Genomic DNA, 20390 nt, shown 5'->3' on the forward strand with positions numbered 1-20390 from the left:
AAGCCTCAAGTACTGGATCTCTATTCCGGCTGCTGGTGGAAGTCTCCTTGGAGATTTTAAACAATCCCAACCTCCAGGCCACCTCCCTGAACAAGCCAGAATTTATGAGGTGGGGCCCGATCTCCTGTTTCACTCAATCCCCCCAGTGACTCTGGTGCAGGAGGGTTGAGGGGGCGAGGCTCTCCTGAGGCTGGCAGGAAACCAGGGCAGCTGGTCCCAGCACCTCACACCGCCTTCACCTCAGGGAAGGGGTAGCCCTGTAGCCGGTTGTCGTTTAGTCTCTCAGTCATGTCCGACTTCTTTTGCAACCCCGTGGACTGTAGGCTCCTCTCTCCATGGGATTCTCCAGGCAAGAATACTGGAGCGGGTTGCCATTTCCTTTTCCAGGGGATCTTCCCGACCCAGGGATGGAACCCACGTCTCCTGCATTGGCAGGCAGGATTCTTGACGCTGAGCCACCAGCGAAGCCCCCAGTGGCCTGTACCTAGTTACAAATGCACAGGCTGGATAACCTCTCGTCCCTTCACTCTGCCTCCAAAGAGCTCAAATAGCGGGTGCCTGGCAGGTAACCAAAGATTAGGCCCAAAGAAGCATTTACTGTTGGGCTTACAGTGATTAATGCCTAGCACGGGCACGACTTCTGTTGTAATCACCTTCCTTGGCAATAAGTACTACTGTTGGGTCGGAGAGAGACACAGACCAGCCTCAGGGGTCACTTCCGCCTAGCTCGGCACTTTCAGCCATGGTTTGAACCCCTCCTCCTCTCTCCCCTCCAAACACAGAGCCCAAAGTGCCTTTCCTGACAGCCTTCCCGTGTCAATTGCAATAGAACGTAAGTACAATGAACACATTTATGTAGCGGGATATCAGGACAGGCGCTTTGAAGAAAAAAACAAAGCAGGATGGGAGAGTGTCTGTAGATGGGGAGGATGGGGGGACAAGTTCCGTGGGACAAGCTCCAGACACATGAGCCAGTGGAGGTGGCGTGAAGGGGCTGAGGACCAGTGAGGAGGCCGCAGTGGCCGGAGCAGAGTGAGTGAGGGGCAGAGGGGATGGGAGTGGAGTCTGAGGGGGCAGCCGGGCTCCGTGGGCCAAGCCACTGGAGGATTCACAGCCGGGAAGAGACAGCACCCCCTTACAAGCCACGGGGAGGGGACAAGACGGAAGCAGAAAGCTCCCTTGGGGGGCTCTGATGAGGGCAGCCTGGGGCAACCACATGGTAGCTCAGACAAGGAGAGGGCAAGTGAAAGAGGAGAGAGGAAGTGAGATTTGGTACAGGGCTGGTGGATTCCTGGATAGATTCGGTGTGAGGTCTGAGAGAGAGCAAGGAGGTGAAGATGACTCCCAGTTCTTCAGCCCAAACAACTAGGCAAACTGGTTCGCCACAGCGGAGAAAGCTGGGAAGGAGCAGGTCTGGGAAGGAGACCCAGAGCTCCACCTGGGTTGTGTTAGCTTTGAGATGGTGCCCCATGCGAATGTTGGGCGGGTGGCTGGAGGCAGAGTCTGGAGTAGAGGTGAATTAGGCCGGAGGAGTGAACACTGGAGCCCTCAGCATCCAGATGGTGTGGAAAGCGGGGGACTGGCCGCGACCTCCAGGGGTGCAGGCGGAGGTGAGGAGGAGGTTGGAGGGAGAGGGGAGGAGAGTCTGCAAGGGAGACTGAGAAGGAGCCGCAGAGAGGAGGGGGGAAACCAGGAGAGCCTGGCGTCCCAGAAGTGAAGGAAGAAAGGGACTCAAAGGGGAGGGCATGGGGTCACCTGAAACCACACTTGACAGTAAATACGGGACAGAGAGGGGTGAGCTCAAAGACGCCACCAAGAGGCACCAGCCAGGTCAACTGCCGGACATGCCGTGAAACAAATGACCAGGTTTCGCCCACAAATCAATGGCACGGGGCAGAGATCGAGAGCCTGGTAGAAAATAAGATGTTTAAGAGGCACAACCAGATACGGTGTGTGGCCCTTGGCTGCATCTTGAATTGAACGAACCAGCTGCAGAAAGACATCTCTGAGATACCAGGGAAATTCAAATATGGTCTGTGCATTTGGCTATGTTGAGGAGCTAACTGGTCGATACATTGATAGCGTGGGTTAAGAGGTAAAAAAAAAAAGGAAAAAAAATGGTTAGAAAATCATATGAAAGACCTTATGGGCGAAAAAACATGAGATCTGGGATTAGCTTTGAAACTGTCCAGCAAAATTAAAAGTCAGGAAGGAAGAGGTCTTGAGTTGCTCAGTGCTGATGCAAGGGTGAAGGGTACCTGGAGATCCGTTAGGCTCTGATCTCTGTGTATGTTAACACGTCTCCACTATAAAAAGTTTAAAAATAAAGAAAAAAGTGCCCACCAAAGTGCTCAACTTGTCCAAGCACTGCTGAGCAGAAGAGCAAAATGAAGCCTGGGATGCGATCCCTGAGTTGGGCAGGATGGAGGCTGCTGATGACCTTGATGGTGAGATGGGGGCGGGGGAATGAAAGGCTGGCTGAAATGGGTTCCCATCCTCTCACGGGAGTGAGGATATGAGGACAAGGAAGAACAACTCTTTTGGAGACATCCACAAGTGCAAGAAAGACCTTCAAGAGAGGCAAAAGCACCCATGCTTAGGATGGCTCCAGACACATCGGAGGAGGGGGTTCGGCCCATGTGGAGCCAGGTCACCCCGTCTCCGGTGTGGGTGTCAAGCATTCAGGATCCTGAGGCTCGGCGTGGCCACCTGAGTCTGAGCCACTCTTTCTTCACACAGCAGAGGGGGCCCCCTGCATGGGAGCCTGTGGGGCTCAAGAGAAAAATCCCTTTGATGCTCTAGTGGGGAAAAGTTTTCCTAACGTGCTCCAACCCAAGGTCTGCAGTCATATAGTTGGGCAGGCCTGGCCCCTAGAGCTTAACAAAAGTGAGGCCCTGGCTGCAGCTAGGGAGGCTCTGCTGGCACCGGTGGCATTAGTCTGGGCTGAGAAAATCAGACCTTGGGGTGAGGACAGCCGGCCCGGGTGCAGCCCCTCCAGCCACTCACAGCCCAGCTCCAGGGCCCCACATGTTGGAGGCCAGGAGTGAATGGGGGGTGAGGGGGTAACCCCAAGTCTGCTTGGATGAAGGCCACTGTTAAAGTCACTCACTCCCCATTCACCTGGCTGTCTCTCTACGGTTGCCTGCCTGTTCCTCCTGACACACACACACACACACGTGCACGCTCACACACACACACACACACTCACAGCTGGTCTTCAACTGCAATGTACTCCCCAGCTTAACACATTAAGTCTCCTTAAAAAGTCCACTCTGGGATTGGCACCTACCCCTCCAAAGAGGTTCTAGGAGCTTTTCCTCGGAAACCCTGCAAGGTTTGTTGCTGTTTGCCGCTGTCCTGACACCTAGCCCATTCAATTCGTGGCCTCGCCTTGTCCACCAGCGGGTGGGCTCCCAGACCCCTGACCAGTGAACTGCTTCAGACTCCAGACTAGTGTGGGTATGTGTTGAAATAAGCCAACCCCCAAATGTGTAATGGCACAAACACAAGTTTGTCTCTTTCCTGTAAAATTAAAATGAATGAGCCCCTGTACTACATGCAGGAGAAGCGCTTGGACGCTGCAAGGCACTTCTAATTAGGGGGTGCTCTCCTCCAAGCAGTGATTCGGGACCCAGGCTCCTTCCACCTTTTGAGCCTGCCATGTTCAAGGCATGGCCCTCAAGGTCACTGAGATCCGCATCAAGACGACTGGAGGATGACAGAGCACAGAGGATCAGGCAGGAGTTTGGGGGGACCAGGTCTGGAAGTGGTACACATGTCCACACATTCCCTTGGTCAGAACTCAGTCGCCTTTCTCACCGAAATGCAAGGGACGCTGGGAAATGTAGTCCGGCTGTGTGCCCTGCCAGCTAGTTTCCACCGCAGACCATCTCAGCCATCGACTTCCCCACACCCCCCCCTTCTTTTCCACCCACTCTGGCCTTGATCCTCCTGACCCCCAACCTCCCTCACTACCTTCCATCCACCACCTTGCAGCTTCATCTGGACACAAGCCAACGCCAAAGAAAAGACCAGTCCCAGAGGGTCAGAGAGGCACACAGAACAGGTTTATTTCTAGTGAGTTTATACAAGCACGGCACGCAGCAAAAGATAAAAGTGGAGACAGTTCAGAGCGTGGGAAGGGGGACTCTCCTGCTGTTTTCTATCAACCCTGCTAAGCACTGGCACACGTGCGTGTGTGCTGTTGCTTCGGGCGTGTCCAACTCTTTGAGATCCTGTGGACTCTAACCCGCCAGGCTCCTCTGTCCATGGGATTCTCCAGGCAAGAATCCTGGAGTGGGTTGCCACACCCTCCTCCAGGGGATCTTCCCGACCCAGGGATAGAACCCACATCTCTTACGTCTCCTGCACTGGCAGGCAGGCTCTTTACCACTAGCGCCACCTGGGAAGCCCAGGTACAGGCACACAGCAGGTATTAAATACGGGTGCTCTGGACCCGCTGTCGGTGTGAGCAGAGGCAGAAAGGGTAGGGGATGGGGGATAAGCCTCAGGCTCTGCAGGAGTCAGGGCTGCGGAAGAGACTCAGGTCTCGGGAAGGAAGCCCCCATCTTCCTGGCCCTTCCCGAGCCTGCCCACCTTGGCTGGCTAGCTGGTTCCTGCAGATCTATAGGGGAGTTCCCACCTGACACGAGAAAAGAAAAACTACTTTGTTGGGGGGCATCTGAGAGGTTGCCCCCTACCCCGAGTCCCAGAGGGGCCCCGTCACAGAACCAGCCAGTCTCCAGGCCACCTGCTCAGGCTGCCTGGGATTCCACCACGAAGGCTGGAGCTGTTCTGCACCTCTCTCCTTGTGCAAAGCAAACACACTGCTGGGAGAGAAACGCTCTGAGGGCAGGCGAGCTGGGAAGGTGCTCGAAGCTCACCCAGCCCACTGCCCGCCTCAGCCCAGGCTCACCTGGGCAGGGAGGAGGATGAGAGCGTCCACCCCTCCAAGCCCCATGCCCCCCCCACCCCCGGGCCCCTTGCCACCTCTGCCGCCAAAACGCTGCTCCTCCTCCTGGAGGAGGGGGTGGGGAGGCCAGAGGGGAAGGCTGGGCCAGCAGAGAGGAAGCTAGGGGAAACTTGGAAATCGGAAAGGAGAAGCCACCCCGCTGGCGGTTGGGGTGAGGGGGACTGAGACCCAGTCCTGTTCCATCACCTCCCTGGCACAGCCAAGGGGACAAGGACCACGAGGCAGGGAGGCCTAGGGGAGCCAGGGCTACGATGGACACAGACCAACAGACAGACACAGACAGGCGGGAGGCCACCAGGTGGAAACCGCTGGGCAGCGCTGCCTCTTACTCGCCACCCCAGCCTCGACTCATGGCCTGCACCACGGCCCCGTAGAGTTGGCTCCAGGCAGCCCGTGTGGCGGGTGTGAAGGCAGGGCCCAGGCACTTCTCCAGCATGTAGAGCAGGGATTCACCCACCGTCTGCAGAGGCAAGGGGCCACCTGTTATTCCCAGGTACAGGGAGGCATGCCCCCATTCTACAGGTGAGGAAACTGAGGGTGGGGGCTGATAAGGACTCCTGGGCTTTTTGGCTCTCCTGCACGGGGTCCATGCTTCCTGAGCATGATTCTGCTCCCCAATCCTTGGGTGCCACTTAAAGGTGAGGCTTTAAAGTGAACAAAGCATTTCACTCCACTCCCAGCCTCACAACCACCCCATGAGTGGGGGGTGAGGCATTGCCTGAGACTTCCAGCTCACACCAAGCAAAATCATTGTCCCTCTTCCTGTTTCCTCCTCTGCAAGACAGTAGTCATGAGGTTAAGAGCACAGGCTCTGCCATCCTGAGTTCACTTTTTGACTCTACTGATTCTGAGCTGTGTGACCTTGAGCAAGTTAGGTAACCTCTCTGAGCCTCAGTTGCTTCAACAGCAAAACTTTCAACTCATCAGGTTGTTGGAATGATTAAGAGATCATCTATTAAAAGCTCTTGGCACAGCATCTACACCCAGTAAGTCTTCAGCAATAATAACGGCTCTCACTTTTTTATTATTAACTACAAAATACAGTGTATTTATTCCACAAATATTTCCTGAACACACATGAAAGACCAGACGCTTTGCTAGTGCTGGGGATGGAGAGAATAACAAGACAAACTCAGTTCCTTCCTCAAGGTGTTTACATTTGACAAGGTGATTGGACCGTGTGGTGAGCCATCAGGTGAGTGGTCCCCTGTGAGCCACACCTCAAGGATTCATGCCCTTGACACAGGGCTCATCCATGTGACTGGCTTTGGCCAGTGGGGCATTAGCAAGCGTGATACAAGCAGAGGCTGGCTTGTCCTCTTAGAATACTCCCTCCTGGAGCTCAGCAGCTACTCTGGAATGAAGCTCAGCTCCACTACCAAATGATTAGGGGCCACAAGGAGAGGGATCCCAAAGGATGACAGGCCATCTTGGACATTCCAGCCCCAGCTGAGCTCCCAACTGAATGCAGTGCACGCGTGACTCCTGCCACAGCATGTGGGATGGAAGAATCGCTCAACTGAGCCCAGGGGAATCAGAAGTCATTGTTTTAGGCCAATTTGTTCTGGGATGGTTTTATGCATGTTGATATAAAACTGAGCAGCAATCCCAAAGGCTCCTTCACTTTCTATGGGTTCTAAGAGAAACCACACCAAAGAAGAAAAATTGGAGGCTCAGAGAGGGCAAGGCAGTTCCAGGGTCACACAGCAAGCACCTAACAATGCAGTCATCTGAGGGTTTAGGAGAGGGAGAGAGGAACAAGTGGATAGGAGGGGCCTGGGAGAGAGTGGTGGCCTCAGGCAGGCCAGGAGCTTTGGAGAGAGAAAGGGCCCTTTTACCCACCGAGAAGGAGCTGAGTTTCACGCCCACTGCCCGGTGCTTCCGGCCCAGGCAGGCCAGGTACTCCTCCAGTGAGGACAGGTCCTCTACGTTGGTCACCGCAGCATCGATCACCAACATAACCTGCCAAGGTCAAGGTCGCAGTGAAACAGAGATCAGAGTAACTCCCCGCCCCCGCTCACAACCAGTCCAGAACCTGGCGCTCCCAACCAGAAGGAAGAGAGGACTCTCGTTTATCCAGGATCAGAGGCAAAAGGCAGCCTGTGTCTGCCTACAGCAGGCACTCAGCATATGGTGGCCAGACTACTAATGTTAGGCCATGAAGGAAGCTGCCTTCTGCTAGGTGCTAAGCCCTAGACACACCTGCTGGACAGTGTTATCCTCCGGGGACGGCGGGAGGCTGAGGCCCTGTAAGAGCCACCAGCCTCTAAGGAAACCCCAGCTTGGTTTTCCCAGGGGGATGGTCCATGATGGATCAGCACCAACACCACCTACAGGAGCCAAGGGACGAGGCCAAGGGCAAAGGGCAGAGCTGGGAGCAACTGGCTGACCGGGTGCCCCAACTCTGCCTGGTTCAGCACAGAGGGAAAGCGACAGATGCCTCCGACAGGAGGGAGCAGGAGAAGGGGCACAGCTCGGGGCTGGGGCAGGACACAGAAGGAATTCTCCCACCCCGTGTTCTCCCTCTCCTGTTCTACCCCAGGAAGGCCCTCCACCTCCCCTCACCTTCCTGATGTGGTCCAGGAACTCGGGGGAAGACAGGCAGTCCTCTGGGCTGGAGAACTGGCGGCAGTTGTACTGGAAGAGGGGCAGCAGGTCTGGCTCCAGGTCAAACAGCCTGCGGGGGGAGGCCCAGTGTCAGCCCTGGGGCGTCGCCCCTCCAGGCCCCCTGGGCCCTGGCTGCCCTGCAGCAGGAGAAGGTGCGCAGAGCCTGTAAACTACAGAGTTTACAGAGTTGTAAACTACAGCTCACCCTCAACCTGGCACGCACCGCCTGGCCAGCTTTGCCGCTGGCCCCTCTTACCTCTTCTGTATCGTGGAAAACACGTGTTCCCCAGGCCTCACAGGGAAGCCCCTCCATAAACCCCGGAGGGGTGTAGGCTGGTACAGGCAGGGATCCTCAAACAGGAAGCCCGGAGTCCGTGGTGGGGACTCCCCCTCCCGCCGTCTGTCTCCTTCTCCTTCCTTCCCTCTCATTCTTTGATCGGAAACCCCCTAGTCCCATCCTGCCCAACGGCGCTTGGCCCAGCAACGATAATAATTAGTATTCAGAAGCCCTAACACTTTCTGAGTATTGAGTACTTTGCATGTGACTTACTCAGATATCCCCTCACAATCCTAAACAGTGGGTGTAACTGTTACCCAGTTTTATAGAGGAGGAAACAGAAGCCCAGAGAGGTTGAGTCATTTGTCTCAGGTCACATAGCTTGGGAGCAGCATGGCCAGAGGGTGCCTGAGAAAAGAGTGGGTTTGGGGAAAACTGAGAGGCCCAAGTATAAGCTCTCATCCATATCTGGGAGGGCCGAGTTGGCAAATTTAGTCCCTTTTAGTTTGGGGTGGGGGGATGCTTTAGAGAAACCTCTTCAGAAGTTCTGGGCTGGCTTAAAGGAGCCAAGGCTCCTGAAAAACTGGTGAGAGGGCATCGTCTCCTTGGTGATGGCAGAGGGGTTACCTAGACACCCTCAAGCTGAGGTTGAAGGCAGACTCCCCTCCCCTCTGGGGTCTGCACACTCCCTCACCCCTCTCTCTCGGGTGGTGAGAACTGGGCATCTGTCCTCCCTTCCCTGGAGGGTCTCAGGTCCCAGCCTGTCCTTTGCTCGGGAAGCTTTGTCCTGAAGTTGATTACTGGAAGCGCACACTGCCGGGGCCCAGACCCCGTGCCCTGCAGGGCCAGGCGCCCGGTACAGCCTCCCCACGCAGGGCCTTGGGACAACCCGTTATTTCTCCGTAGGGGGATTGGTGGGCACCCCTGCAGTCATCGCCCAAGGAAAGAACACTCAGGAGGCACACGGCCAGGGAAGGGGCGCAGCGCGGGGCCCCGAGTGTAGGGAGATGGGCGGCGGGAGCGCACCCTGGCCGGCGCCCAGAGAGCCCTGCTACGCGGCCGCCGCGGGAAGAGCCGCAGGGGCCGCGCCACCCGTCGCTGCGCCCCGCTCCTCCGACGCCGGCTCAGCCGCTTCCGACCCATTCCTGGAGAGGCACCCCGCTCCCCGCACCCCCGGGGGCGCTAGGGCCGCCCTCACCTGGCGAACAGGACGGTGCCATGCTCCAGCGGGCTGCGGCTCACCGCCCGCCAGCTCTGCCGGATCAGCTCGGGCTCCGGGCGCTCCATGCTCGCCCCAGGGGACGCGGGGCGCAGGGCTGGGACCCTCGGGGCGCGGGCACCGTCACCTCACGTGCCGCGCCATCTCTGCGGCGACGCGGCCACTCGGCGCCTCCTACGGCCCCCGCACCTCGGCCGGGGCGCCGGGGGTTGGGGGGGCGGATGGTCCAGCCACCGCTCCTTCCCCGCCCAGGTGGAGGCGCCCCAGCCGGCCCGGCGCTTCCAAGGACCCCCGCTCCCGGCCGCTGTGCCTTGCGCCCCGCCCCGCGCCGCCCGCCTGGGGCTCTTTAAAGCCGCCGCGGCCCCCGCCCCTCTCGGTCCGGATAGACGCGCATCTCAGGGCGACCGACTCTGGCCGCGGACTTGGCGGCTTGGGAAAGGACAGGGCTTCAGAGCTTCAGGGAAATCACCGAGCCTCTGGGGACCTCGGTTTCTCATCCGGTGACATTTTACCACTTACTAGTTAGGGCACAGGAGAAGGAAATGGCAACCCACTCCAGTCGGACACGACTGAAGTGACTTAGCATGCATGCATGCATTGGAGAAGGAAATGGCAACCCACTCCAGTATTCTTGCCTGGAGAATCCCAGGGACAGAGGAGCCTGGTGGGCTGTCGTCTATGGGGTCGCACAGAGTCGGACACGACTGAAGCGGCTTAGCAGCAGCAGCAGCAGCAGTTAGGACTGCTGGCCTCTCCGCTACCCCACGCAAACACTGCCTGGAGGTCTCCGACCCCTGGCACCAGGCTTCCTTCCTGCTGCCCCGAGGTGGGGGTCAGAGAAGGCCAGGGCGCCTGCCTGTGTGACAAGGCGGAGCCGGGGAAGGGCCGCAAAGGGTAGGGCAGGGTCTGCCCTAGCTCTGGTTACTGACTGAAGCACCCTGGCACACTCTGGGGCCACCAGGGCGCTCAGCTTTAGAGCCAGGGCCAGGACCAGGACCACTGCTGTGTCCAGCCAGGCCTGCGTTTTCTTGAGGCTCCATCCTTAGAAATCTGTCAGCTCCAGTTCTAACCCCAGCTCTGCTTGGCCAGGGGTGGGGGTCTCAGGTGCAGCAATTGTGAGCCCTCCACTGCCTGTACAATTGAGGGGGTTCAGCGAGAACCTTCTACTATTCAGCGATTCTTTAATAGACTTTCGTACACGTTTAAATAGAAGCACTATTTCTTTCTTTAATTTGAAGTTCAGCAAACAGAATCTCCTGAATTTGCCATTCAGGGTGTGAGGTTGGTCTCCTGTCAATTCACCTTTGTTGGTCACCTTTCAAGAGAAAGACCTGAACCTTTCTCTTTCAACCCTGAAAGTGCCTTGGGCCCCGGCCCAGTCCTAGCGGTCCATGTTTTAAAGAACAAGATCCTCACTTTTCTTTCATTATGTCGTCTCCAAGCCTATCTCCTGTTAGTCTGCCCGCCTCTCTTTCCCCATTTCCTCAGCGGTGTGGTAAGCGGGGGTGGAGTGGGGTCTCCAAGAACCTCTCAGCCCACCTCCTTTGGTCCGTGGGTACAAGGTGGGTGTACCCTTCAGTCATGAACTGGCTGAGGCTCCATGCCCAACCCCGTGCTGGGCATGAAGTATGGAATCCTTGCCTTCTGGAGCTTCTGCTGGCCAACCCTGTGCTAGGCATGAAGTATGGAATCCTTGCCTTCTAGAACTTCTGCTGGCCCTCAATCAGGCCTGAGGGCCTCAGCAGAACTCTTCTCTCTTGCTGCTGGGCAAGCTTGGCAAAACCATCTCGCTTCTCTCCTTCTTCCAGGGGGGGACGTGGGACTTTGGAGCACACCTTATTTCTCTCTTCCCCATCCCTCCCCACATCTTGGGGGTCTCTGAGCTGGAGCAGGGGAGCAAAGTTGTAAGGCAGCTGGTGTGTGTCCTAAGGCGTCCAGGGGATCCCCGAGGGAGAACACAAAGGGCCTGGGGGCTGAAGGGAGAAAGCTGAGGTGCTCAGGGATTAGACTCCCAGGTCGGCGTCCCGTGGCCCTGCAGCCAGCTCGGCAGGGCCACATATGTCTCTGGGGACCTTTATCTTTCAGTGCCCAGATGCCCAGGGTTCCGTGCAGGCCTGCTGGCTCATCTAAGGCTTCCTACTCCACTCAGTTTGCACTTCCTGGCAACAGTCTACTCTCGGACGCTGCTTGCCTCTTTTCTCCTTTGGGCAGGGTCTGGAGTCTGATGGGTTAGCTAGTAAGCGGCGGAGTCAGCACTCGCTCTGCCTTTTTAGAGCTGGGAGGAGGCAGGAGGAGAGAGCTGAGTGCTCTCTAATCTCCGCTCCCCTGAGCAAAAAGGCCCAGGAACCTGGCTGAGCCTTGCTGTCTGGGTGGTGTATTTTAACTAGGAGACGGGGGGTCGACTCCACATTTGAGGGGCTGGGGGAGTCACAGAAGCCCCCCTCCTTGGCATCTGCCCACAGACTTGGGCAGGAGGTTCTAATCGAGGAGAGGCCAGTGTTGTCATGGAGGCTGCTTAATCACCAACGATAAAGAGCTAACATGTCCTGAGTATCCGTGTCTAGATACTGTGCAAGGGACTTTGCATCATTACTTTTCATTCTCATAGTAACTCTGTCAAGTAGATCCTGTTTATTATGTCCTTGTCTTACTGTTGAGGAAATGAAGGCAACGAGGTTAAGTAACTGGCTCATAAGTGGTGGGGCCAGTATTTAACCTCAAGGCTGACCCTGGCCCCTCCTCCAGACCTCTGTGCTCCACTGCCTCTGCCTCCCTCACTTTAATGGACTGTGACCAAGAGCTGCATCCATAGTTCTGACCAAGCCAAGGTCACCGGGTCTGGGTCAAAAGGGTGCTGGAGCTGGCTCTTAGATGGCTTGGGAAAGACAACTGGGTTCATCTTTCCAGTTTCTCGATGACATCAGTCAAGTTGGTGGCCTGGAAGAGGCCATGGTGGAGCATTTGCACCATGAGACTGGACGGATGCTACAAATCAGGGCTTTTTTCCCTCCCAGAAGACCACTGGTTTGGGTGCACCAGCAAACACCGGGCCCTGGATGAGCTGTCAATGCTTTAGGCAGCAGGCGCAAAGGAACGTGCTAATCTGAGGCTACGCCTTCTCCCCAGGGGATCCAGGCTGTCCTGGGCAGGTGCTTCTAGTCCCAGCACCAGGCTGGAAAAGCAGAAAAAGCCCACCTCAGTGCCGAGGCCCGGCCCTGCTGCTGCCAAGTGCTCAGTCGTGTCCGCCTCTTTCAACCCCATGGACTGTAGCCCGCCAGGCTCCTCTATCCGTGGGATTTTCCCAGGCAAGGATACTGGAGTGGGTTTGCCATTCCCTTCTCCAGGGGATATCTCCCTGACTCAGGGATTGAACCTGGGTCTCTCACATCTGCTGCACTGGCGGGAGGACTCTTTACCACTAGCGCCACCTGGGAAACCCAGCCCCGGCTCTACCATTGACTAATTGTGGCACCTCGGGTAAGGAATTGAATCTCTCCTGGAATGGGGACAAAAAGAGCGGTGACTTCCCTGGGCCTTTATGAGGACTCGGTGTCACAGACATGTTGGGAGGCAGTAAACCAAGCTGTGCCAGGAAGGGCTTGGTCCTTTCCTAACCCTTCCATCCCCCACGGGGCTGCAGGATTCCCCCCTCTTGCCTCCAGCTCCTCTTGGTCCTAAGAGGAGGGGGGTGCGGTCAAGGAGCCCCGAAGACCCCTGGTTTCACAGTCCACTGGACTCCTCTCCTCCCTCAGCTATGGTCCAAAACACGTCAGCTCTTACCTCCTTCGGACCTTAACGTGACCCCTGATCAGGAGACGCCTGCCAAGATGGGGGCCTCTGGGGAGCAGAATAGACATTGGTGCTGCAGTGCTGGGCCGCTCAACTGTCTCAAAGTGGACGCGCTCTCTCTCTCTCTCATTCCTTCTCATACTTGTGTGATGAGGTTACAAGAGGGAAAAATAAGGTCCAGCTTCCTGCTTATTTGGGAATAAGTTTAAATAAATGCAAATAACGACCAACATTACTCAAGTAACCTTATCCGTGAGAGGGCCTCAGTGTCTCCTGCTACAGCCGGGTTCACCTGCCCAGCCCAGGGCCTCTGCTGGAGTCCGAATCGCTCAGACTGCCGACACAATGGAACGGTTCTTGCACTCAAAACATTCTTTTCGTTCTGGGAGCCAGAGGGCAAGTCAGATTCAATTAAGTACAAGAACAACACGGCATTCAAAATAAGAGCTATTTATTACGAAAGTAAATGGCCTCTGATTATCTGTGGAAGAAAAAATTTTTTAATATAAAATATAGTTTAAGAAGTTGGCTGGAGGTTGAGCTGGCAAATGTCTCCTTCCTCTACCAGCACGTCTGCGGGACGTGTCACATTCTCCCAGGGGCTGGAGCCCGTGTGCAGAGCGTGGCTCCGACAGCCCCTCTCCCCAGCATCTTCCAATGACATAACTTGAGTCCTTGGAGCTGCATCGGCCCATGCAGCCACACAAGTGTGCGCCAGCCTGGGCAAAGAGGAGGGGGTGGGGTGGGCAGACAGCTCTTCTCCCATCTCTGGAGAGCAGTGCAAGAGACCAAGGAAGCTCTTGTCCCCGGGGTGGCCAGATTAGGAGGGCGGCCGGACAGGAGGCCGCCTGAGCGTTCGCCCTCCTCGCCCTCACCAGAGTGGCTGCCCCTCTGGCTCCCTCAGGGCACCTCCCTTCCAACGAGTTCCTATTAGGAAGTAAGAAGGCACCAGGAGAAACAGCCACCACCTCCTGGTTGTCATCGTGGGGCCACTGTTTTTTGAAACAGTCAAGTCCAGGGTCTCCCGCATCCCACCTCCAGGAGAGCTCACCCAGAGGGCTGCCCCCCTCCCAGCTCAGAAGAAAGCAACCTGGAGGAGAGAAGAGGGGGGCTGTGGAGCATGAGAGAGCAGAGGTTCTCCATCCCTGCTCTCCCTCCCTTCCAGAGACGCAATTAAGCAAGCAGCCCAGACTCAGCACCCCGCAGCAGCACTTCCTGCTGGGGGAAGTCAAAAGGGCTGTAGCCCTGGGAAAGGGAGGTCACAGAGCCCCCAGATCTAATTAACAAACCTGCCTTGCTTTGCATGTGACTGCATTTCCTCTATTAACATTAATGATGGTCGGTCTGAATGTTGTCGAGCGCGGCCAGAAGCTTCCCTCCCCACCACCCAGTCGGTAGCACAGCCTGTCCTTGGGACCGATTTCCAGTCTCCGTGGCAACCGCCGAGCAAAGATGCTCGAAAGAGCTCTGACCCCGGCAGAGCTAGTGGGGGCTACAGAGGAGGAAAGATGGACAGTGGCAGAGGTTCATCATTAAAACCTTGGAAGTGTTACAGTCCTCTGAGACAAAATAAATATTTTGTCATGCGCCAGGAGGACGGAGGTGGGCTGAGGGATTGGCTTTGGGTTAGTTAAGTTCTGGCCCAAGGGTTTTCTTTCTCTCTCTCATCTGGAGAGGAAGTAAAGGAACAGCTCCGAGCTGCCTGCTTGGGCTTCAAGGTGGTAAAGAGAAGTTATGATGCATGCCTAGGTGCTCTGGGGTCTTTGGGAAAAGGAGACTGGTGAAACAGTGACCCAGAGGAAGGGGAGTGAAACAGAGTCAAAGGAGGGCGTCAGCACTGGGGACCAGAGAAGAAAGCATGGGGAAAGCTTAGTGAGTGACAGGAACCCGAGCCCAGGAAGGCCAGGGCAACCCAGCCCCTGACACCCCACTGGGAGCCCAGCCCAACCCCACACACATTCACCCTGGGTGCTAGGAGAGGGACCGGTGGGCTCTCCCTGCCCCCGGGAGAGCGTGGGTCCCAACCTCACAGCCAGGCTGGATGTGGAAGGGGACGGGCAACCACTAGTCGCCCTTGGTTCCCAGGCCCTGAGGACACAGCCCCAGGGACGGGGCACCGGGCCCCCACCAACCACACGTCCGGCGTTCCCAGATGGCGAGGAGCCGAGGGCTGAGGAGGGCCAGCAGGGCTGCCTCACACTGGGGCCCAGGCCCCTGTGCACACACTGCGGGCAGGGGTCCAGCTGCCTGCGGCCACAGGGGAAACTTCCCAGCAGCAGCCACGCAGGGGCACGCAGGGAGGCGGGCCCTCCAGCCTGGGGTGTTAGGCTTAGGGATCTGCTTGTTTGTGGGAAGGAGGGAGGCACAGCCTTGACAATCCTGCCGGCTCCACCTGAGGTGATACCTCAAGGCGGGGTCGGTGCATCAGCCTTCCTGGAGGGCTGAGAATTTCTGATGAATCTTACAACCCAATCCAGTGAGAAAAAAACACCAGAAAATACTACTGTAGCCCTGGACGATTTAGAGTTTATGATGCTCCGCTGTCCATAGTCACAGTCTACTCTGCACAGGCATACGGAAACACACACGCTCACACACTCACCCCCCACACTCTTCCACACTCATCCTTCCTCACGCCGTTCATGGAGGGACGGGCCTGAGACAGAAGTTGTCTGTGGCTGAGCAGACCCGGTGGAGGAGCCTCTGTGCACGAAGCAGGGCCGCGGTGCTCCCCAGCAGGTTGCGCTCCTGGGGTGGGGTGCCGGCAGGCAGCGGTCCACAGGCTCCTCCGGCAGCTTCCTCCACGGCTGGGAGGGTCCGGGGACTGGCTCCACAGCTGGCTGTCCCCACGAAGGTCCTGATCTCAGGCTGGAGTCCTTGCAGTGGCCTCAAAAGTCCCATGATTCCAGCCACCTGAGCCCGGCCATCGGACTTTGGGGGTCCTGGGCCAGGGGACCTACCATCCCGTAAGCCAGAGGGTGGAAGAGGTAGAAGCTGCGGGGAAGAACCCAGGGGGCGCGGTTGGTACCCTAGGGCCTCAGCAGAGGCGGGGAGCCCTGAGACCCCTGACGCTCAGCATCTCAGACCTTCTCTACCTCCGGGACCCACCCCTACATGTCACCACGTCTGTGTGACTTCACCACCTGGGGACACCATACTCTGGGACCTTGAAAGACGCTGACGTAATGACAGTAAGGGAAAAGGGCTCTTCTCAAGAGGCCCAAGAGACAGAGCAGGCCAGGGTCTGGTCATGGGCTGTGTGGCCCAGACTCTCTGTTAAAATGTGGACGTGCTCTCAGGCCACAGGTCCCCTATTCCCAGCTCAGGACTTTATGCTGCCCACCCCCGGCCCCTCAAGGCCAGTGATGCTCAACCACAGGTCTGTGAGACTGTGAGGTCGGGGAGGGGGCGGCCTGCCAAACAGCATCCTCCCTGCAGTTGCTCTGAGCTACACCGCACCCCCTGGCGACCCTCTACCACCCGCCCTCTCACCCCCCCGAGAGCTGCGCCAGCTGGGAGCCAGGTAAACTGCAGAGGGGTGCCCTCCCACGTGGGCCAGAGAGGTGCAGAGCTGGGAGCCGCTGGCCAGAGGCAAGAACGCAGGGTGTTAGTCCATGTTTCTCTACCTGCCGCACCTTCGGGTCACATGGAGGGCTTTGGAAACAGTGGCTGACAGGGCCCAAACTGGGCTCAACGGAACCAGAACCAACCTCTGGAGACAAAGCCAGGCACCAGTGTGCTTCAACAGGGGTTCCAAAACACACCTGGGGCTGAGGCCTTGGGGTTGGGGGGTTGGCCATGCAGATGCAGGGCTGCTCACCTGTAGGCAGTTCCCAGGAGTAGGCTCAGGATGCCCAGCTCATGCACGCGCCCGGCCAGCGGATAGGAGGCCAGGCTCCAGGCACAGAGCCGCAGGAGGGTGTCCCACAGAAGGCCTGGGGAGGAAGGGAAACCCCGCACTGCTCCGTCAGAGGACATCTTCCAGGGAGACAGACGGGCTCCCCCAGCACCGCCGCTCCACAGTGGCCTCATCCCCCCCGCCCACCCTCATCACCCAAGTCCCGGAGGGCAGCACTGACCTGTCAGCATGCTGGAGAAGAGCATGGCAGGGAAGTAGTGGTGGAAGTAGAGGACCCGGCCCATCAGGAAGAAGGGGAAGTAATGCATCATCCAGCCGAACAGGAGCTGCCCACCTCCTCGCAGCAAAACCTGGGACAGCCCTGGGCCCCAAGCAGCACAGCCCAGTCAGCCGACGGGGACAGGCACAGAGCCTGCCCTGTCCATCTCTGCCCCTTCCTCGCCATGTGACTCACAGAAGCCACGTCACCTGAGTGGGCCTTCCGTTCCCTACCCGCCCAGGGTGAACAACCCTACAGCAGCTGGCAGGAGAAGGAGCTGCTTGCTCGCTCCCCAGCCCAGGAGGCCTGGGCACCCCTGGCAGGGGCGCCCAAACCCAGCAGCAGGCTGCCCGGCCTCCGGCCCCAGCTCCCGCATCTCTGCTGCCACACAGGTCTCTGCAGCCAGACACGGTGGGGGTGCGGGCACAGGCGAGGACGGGGGTGAGGGAGGGGCGGCCTGGGACCACGTCTGCAGACACGGAACTGCAGAGGCAGCAGAGAACCTGTGTGAACGTCTTGGACACTATGGCCCATGGCCTGGGGGCTGCTCTCCTCCTGACTAGAGGACAGGAGAGAGGAGAAGAGAAAAGATGGGCAGTCGTGCATAGAGTGCAGAGGTCAACAGTGAAGGCTCTGAACGCAGGCTGCTTGGGTGTGAACCTCAGTTGTGTCACCTAATGGGACAAGGTTCTTAACCTCTTTGTGCCTTGGTTTCCTAATCCATAAACAGAGGTAGTAAACTCTGCTGGGAGCATACAGGGTTTAACATAGCACTAGGCATCTCGTGGCTGTGAGCTCTAAAAAGTCAGAGAAGGGAAGAAGTGGAGGGAAAGTCAGAGGATGGCCCAACAGCAGGTGGGCGCTCCCCAAGTGTGGGCACCCTGCGGGCTGCTAGGTGGGGGCCAGGGGAGCCCAGGGACCCGACCTTCAACCTCGGCAGGCAGACACGCGCCCCTCTGCACAGCCACAGCAAAGACACTCCCTGAGAGGACGTAGAGGGCGATGCTCAGCAGGTTCAGCCACCAGACCACCTGCAGGGAGACAGGCACGGGCAGGTGAGAGGAGGCAGCAGCGCCCTGTGGGCACGCTCAAGGCCCCACCGCAGCACGCAGGGCACTCACTGGGTTGCCCAGCAGATACACTCGGAAGTCGGTGTCATTGATCCCTGAGAAGCGCAGGCCCTGTGGAGTAGAGGACACAGAGTGGGCGCAGGGCTCAGCCCATCCCAGGGGAGGAAGACGGGTCACCTTTCACAGACAGGGAGCCTGGGCAGGAGGCTCGGAGTGGCCACTTTCTCAGTGAGCTCCCTGGGGAGGCTGGGTCCAGGCGAGCACAGGCAGAGCCTGTCTCTGCCACCCTCCGCCTGGTGAGGCCTGCCCCCTCCCCCGCCCAGGAGGAGCTCTTGCTTTGGGCCCTACCTGATAGTTGATAGGCCAGTGCCAGGGTTTGGACGTGAACTCGTTGTCCTTGGGCTTGAGGCCGTTGTTCCCCTGCAGGAAAGTGGTAAAGAAAAAGCTGGTCCAGACAGAGCTCTAGAAGGCTGACAGGACCGTGACGGATGGGCATCTCTGATGTGTGGCCACGTGTCAAGACAAGCCCTCTCCCCTCAGCCCTCTCCCTTGCTGGCAGGGGAGAGTCAGGGGTCACTCTCAGTCACCGCACACCTGCTGACCACAGCTGCCCCACTTCGCCCAACGAGCAGGCCTCCATGTCCCGGCAGAGACAGTCCGCTCAGACTCTCTCTGCTCGAGAGAAAGAGGCATGACAGACCTGTTGCCCTTGGCACAAAATATATATCCATCCTCCCGGCCAAGGATAAGGTGTAAAGAGGATGAGGAGGGGTGTGTAAAATTGGGGCTGACTTACATGTTTCCTTGCAAGGCCAATTTCAAACCCAAACCCAGAACTCTTAAGTTCCTGGACTCTGAAAAAGTTACTTTAGCCCAGTGTTTCTCAGTTTTTTTTTCATTATTACCTGCCCACAGTCAACCTTTTTAAGATATATTTTCCTTAAACACTCCCTTGCCATGACATTTAAACATTTTTTTTTATTGTGGTATAATTTATATATAACATTATATTAGTTGCAAGTATACAACATAATGACTTAACATTGGTATATATTGCAAAACAACAGGCACAGTAAGTCCCCTCATGATGTTTTAATACTATAGGTGTTCCATATATCTGTTTATATAATGGATGAACACTTGTGCTTTAAACATTAAAAAACTGTTTCCTTTTTTCCACCCTCTAAGAATACATTACCCCCTGGTTGAGAATGCACACTTTAGTCTGAAGGACTCAGTGTCAGTCCCTTCAGTCCACCAGCCAAGAATATCTAATAACCTGTCTTCACATGGCAAAATCAGACCTTTGCTCAAACAAGAAGGAAAAGGATCAGGATCCCGGATGCTAACCAGCAAGATGGTGTCAGCCTTGTTATCAGAACAGACTGAGAAGGCATTTCCCAAGGAGGAGTCAGGTCAGAGTTTCTCCACCTGGACACTATGACACTTTGGGCTGCAGACGTCTCCAGTGTGGGCTGGCCTGTGCAGTGTAGAGTGGTGAGCATCCCTGGCTTCTACTCACTGGATGCCAGCAGCACCTCTACCCATTATGCCAGCCAAACACGTCTCCGGACATCGTTAAATAGGCCCTTGGAGGCACAAACCGTGCTCTACTAAGGACCACGGGTCTAGCCCAAGAAAGATCCAGAGCTGGTTCGTTGAACCACCAGCCAGGGCCTTATTAACCCAATGCCTCAAGGGCTTGGGAGTCATCTGCAGGCCTCCCTAGGGTGGCTGGGTTGCTCTTTCAGGGTGGAAAGTGCAGGGGGGTGTCAGACCCAAAGGGGCCAGTTGCACAGCCCCTCAACCACTGTGGCCATCTTAAGAACCTCACAATGAAGAATGAATCATTCTGGACCCCAGAGCAGCTGCTGAGGGAAATCAATTCCTTCCAGCCAGTACGGTTCAGCCCCAAACCCAGGGACTCCAGCCAGAGTTAGAACAAGCCAAGGGCATCCTACACATTCAACTCTTCAGAAATCGAGCTCCTTTAGTAAACCAAGAAATGGAAGCAAGGAAAATCTGTAACCACGACAAGCATGTATATCTGCATTGTTCTCTATGTTTAGCACCCAGGAGGCTTGTTCCAGCTAACCTCAGCAGGCAAGTTGCCTTCTCTGCCCAGGCCTGAGACCCTTGCTCGGCAAACAGATGCCCTGCAGTTTCTACAGTCCAGACAATTTTGATCTCTCTCCCCACTGTGACTTTACATCTGTTCAATAAGAAAGCTTCCTTATGTCCCTTTTCTTCTTTGATTCCACCTCTTAGATAATGAAAGAAGAAATGAGACTATTTATTTAGACTTAGTCTTAAAATTCTACCCAGATCTAAAATGATA

At 56.7% G+C, this 20390-nt stretch overlaps 2 protein-coding genes across 8 annotated transcripts in view; both read right to left on the reverse strand.

Moving 5' to 3' along the window:
• Positions 1-4048: 4048 nt before the first annotated feature.
• On the reverse strand, positions 4049-9395 carry NGB (neuroglobin). Its single transcript, XM_081511434.1, has 4 exons — positions 9055-9395; positions 7538-7649; positions 6815-6934; positions 4049-5432 (listed from the first exon to the last, which is right to left on the reverse strand). The coding sequence occupies exons 1-4, from the start codon at positions 9141-9143 to the stop codon at positions 5298-5300; spliced, it is 456 nt and encodes a 151-aa protein (XP_081367560.1). The 5' UTR covers positions 9144-9395; the 3' UTR covers positions 4049-5297.
• Positions 9396-15372: 5977 nt separating this feature from the next.
• The window catches only part of POMT2 (protein O-mannosyltransferase 2), a 41740-nt gene continuing 36722 nt past the window's right edge, over positions 15373-20390 (reverse strand). For all 7 annotated transcript variants that reach the window (XM_081510519.1, XM_081510518.1, XM_081510515.1 and 4 more), the window contains 6 exons: positions 18401-18472; positions 18104-18163; positions 17908-18013; positions 16944-17084; positions 16685-16799; positions 15373-15858 (listed from right to left, as the gene is read on the reverse strand). In XM_081510519.1, coding sequence (XP_081366645.1) covers positions 15753-15858; positions 16685-16799; positions 16944-17084; positions 17908-18013; positions 18104-18163; positions 18401-18472 — 600 coding nt within the window. In that variant the 3' untranslated portion in view covers positions 15373-15752. The remainder of the gene's footprint in view (positions 15859-16684; positions 16800-16943; positions 17085-17907; positions 18014-18103; positions 18164-18400; positions 18473-20390) is intronic.

Source organism: Giraffa tippelskirchi, chromosome 7, assembly GCF_054371585.1.
Source record: "Giraffa tippelskirchi isolate mGirTip1 chromosome 7, T2T-mGirTip1v1.2.pri, whole genome shotgun sequence".
Classification (NCBI taxonomy): Eukaryota; Metazoa; Chordata; class Mammalia; order Artiodactyla; family Giraffidae; genus Giraffa; species Giraffa tippelskirchi.

Coding starts and splice junctions, on each gene's coding strand:
- NGB (XM_081511434.1), bottom strand. CDS start 9,143: ATGGAGCGCCCGGAGCCCGAGCTGATCCGGCAGAGCTGGCGGGCGGTG. Junction 6,935..7,537: donor TCCTGGACCACATCAGGAAG/GTGAGGGGAGGT, acceptor TGACCTTGGCAG/GTTATGTTGGTGATCGATGC. Junction 5,433..6,814: donor TGAAACTCAGCTCCTTCTCG/GTGGGTAAAAGG, acceptor TTGCCTCTGCAG/ACGGTGGGTGAATCCCTGCT.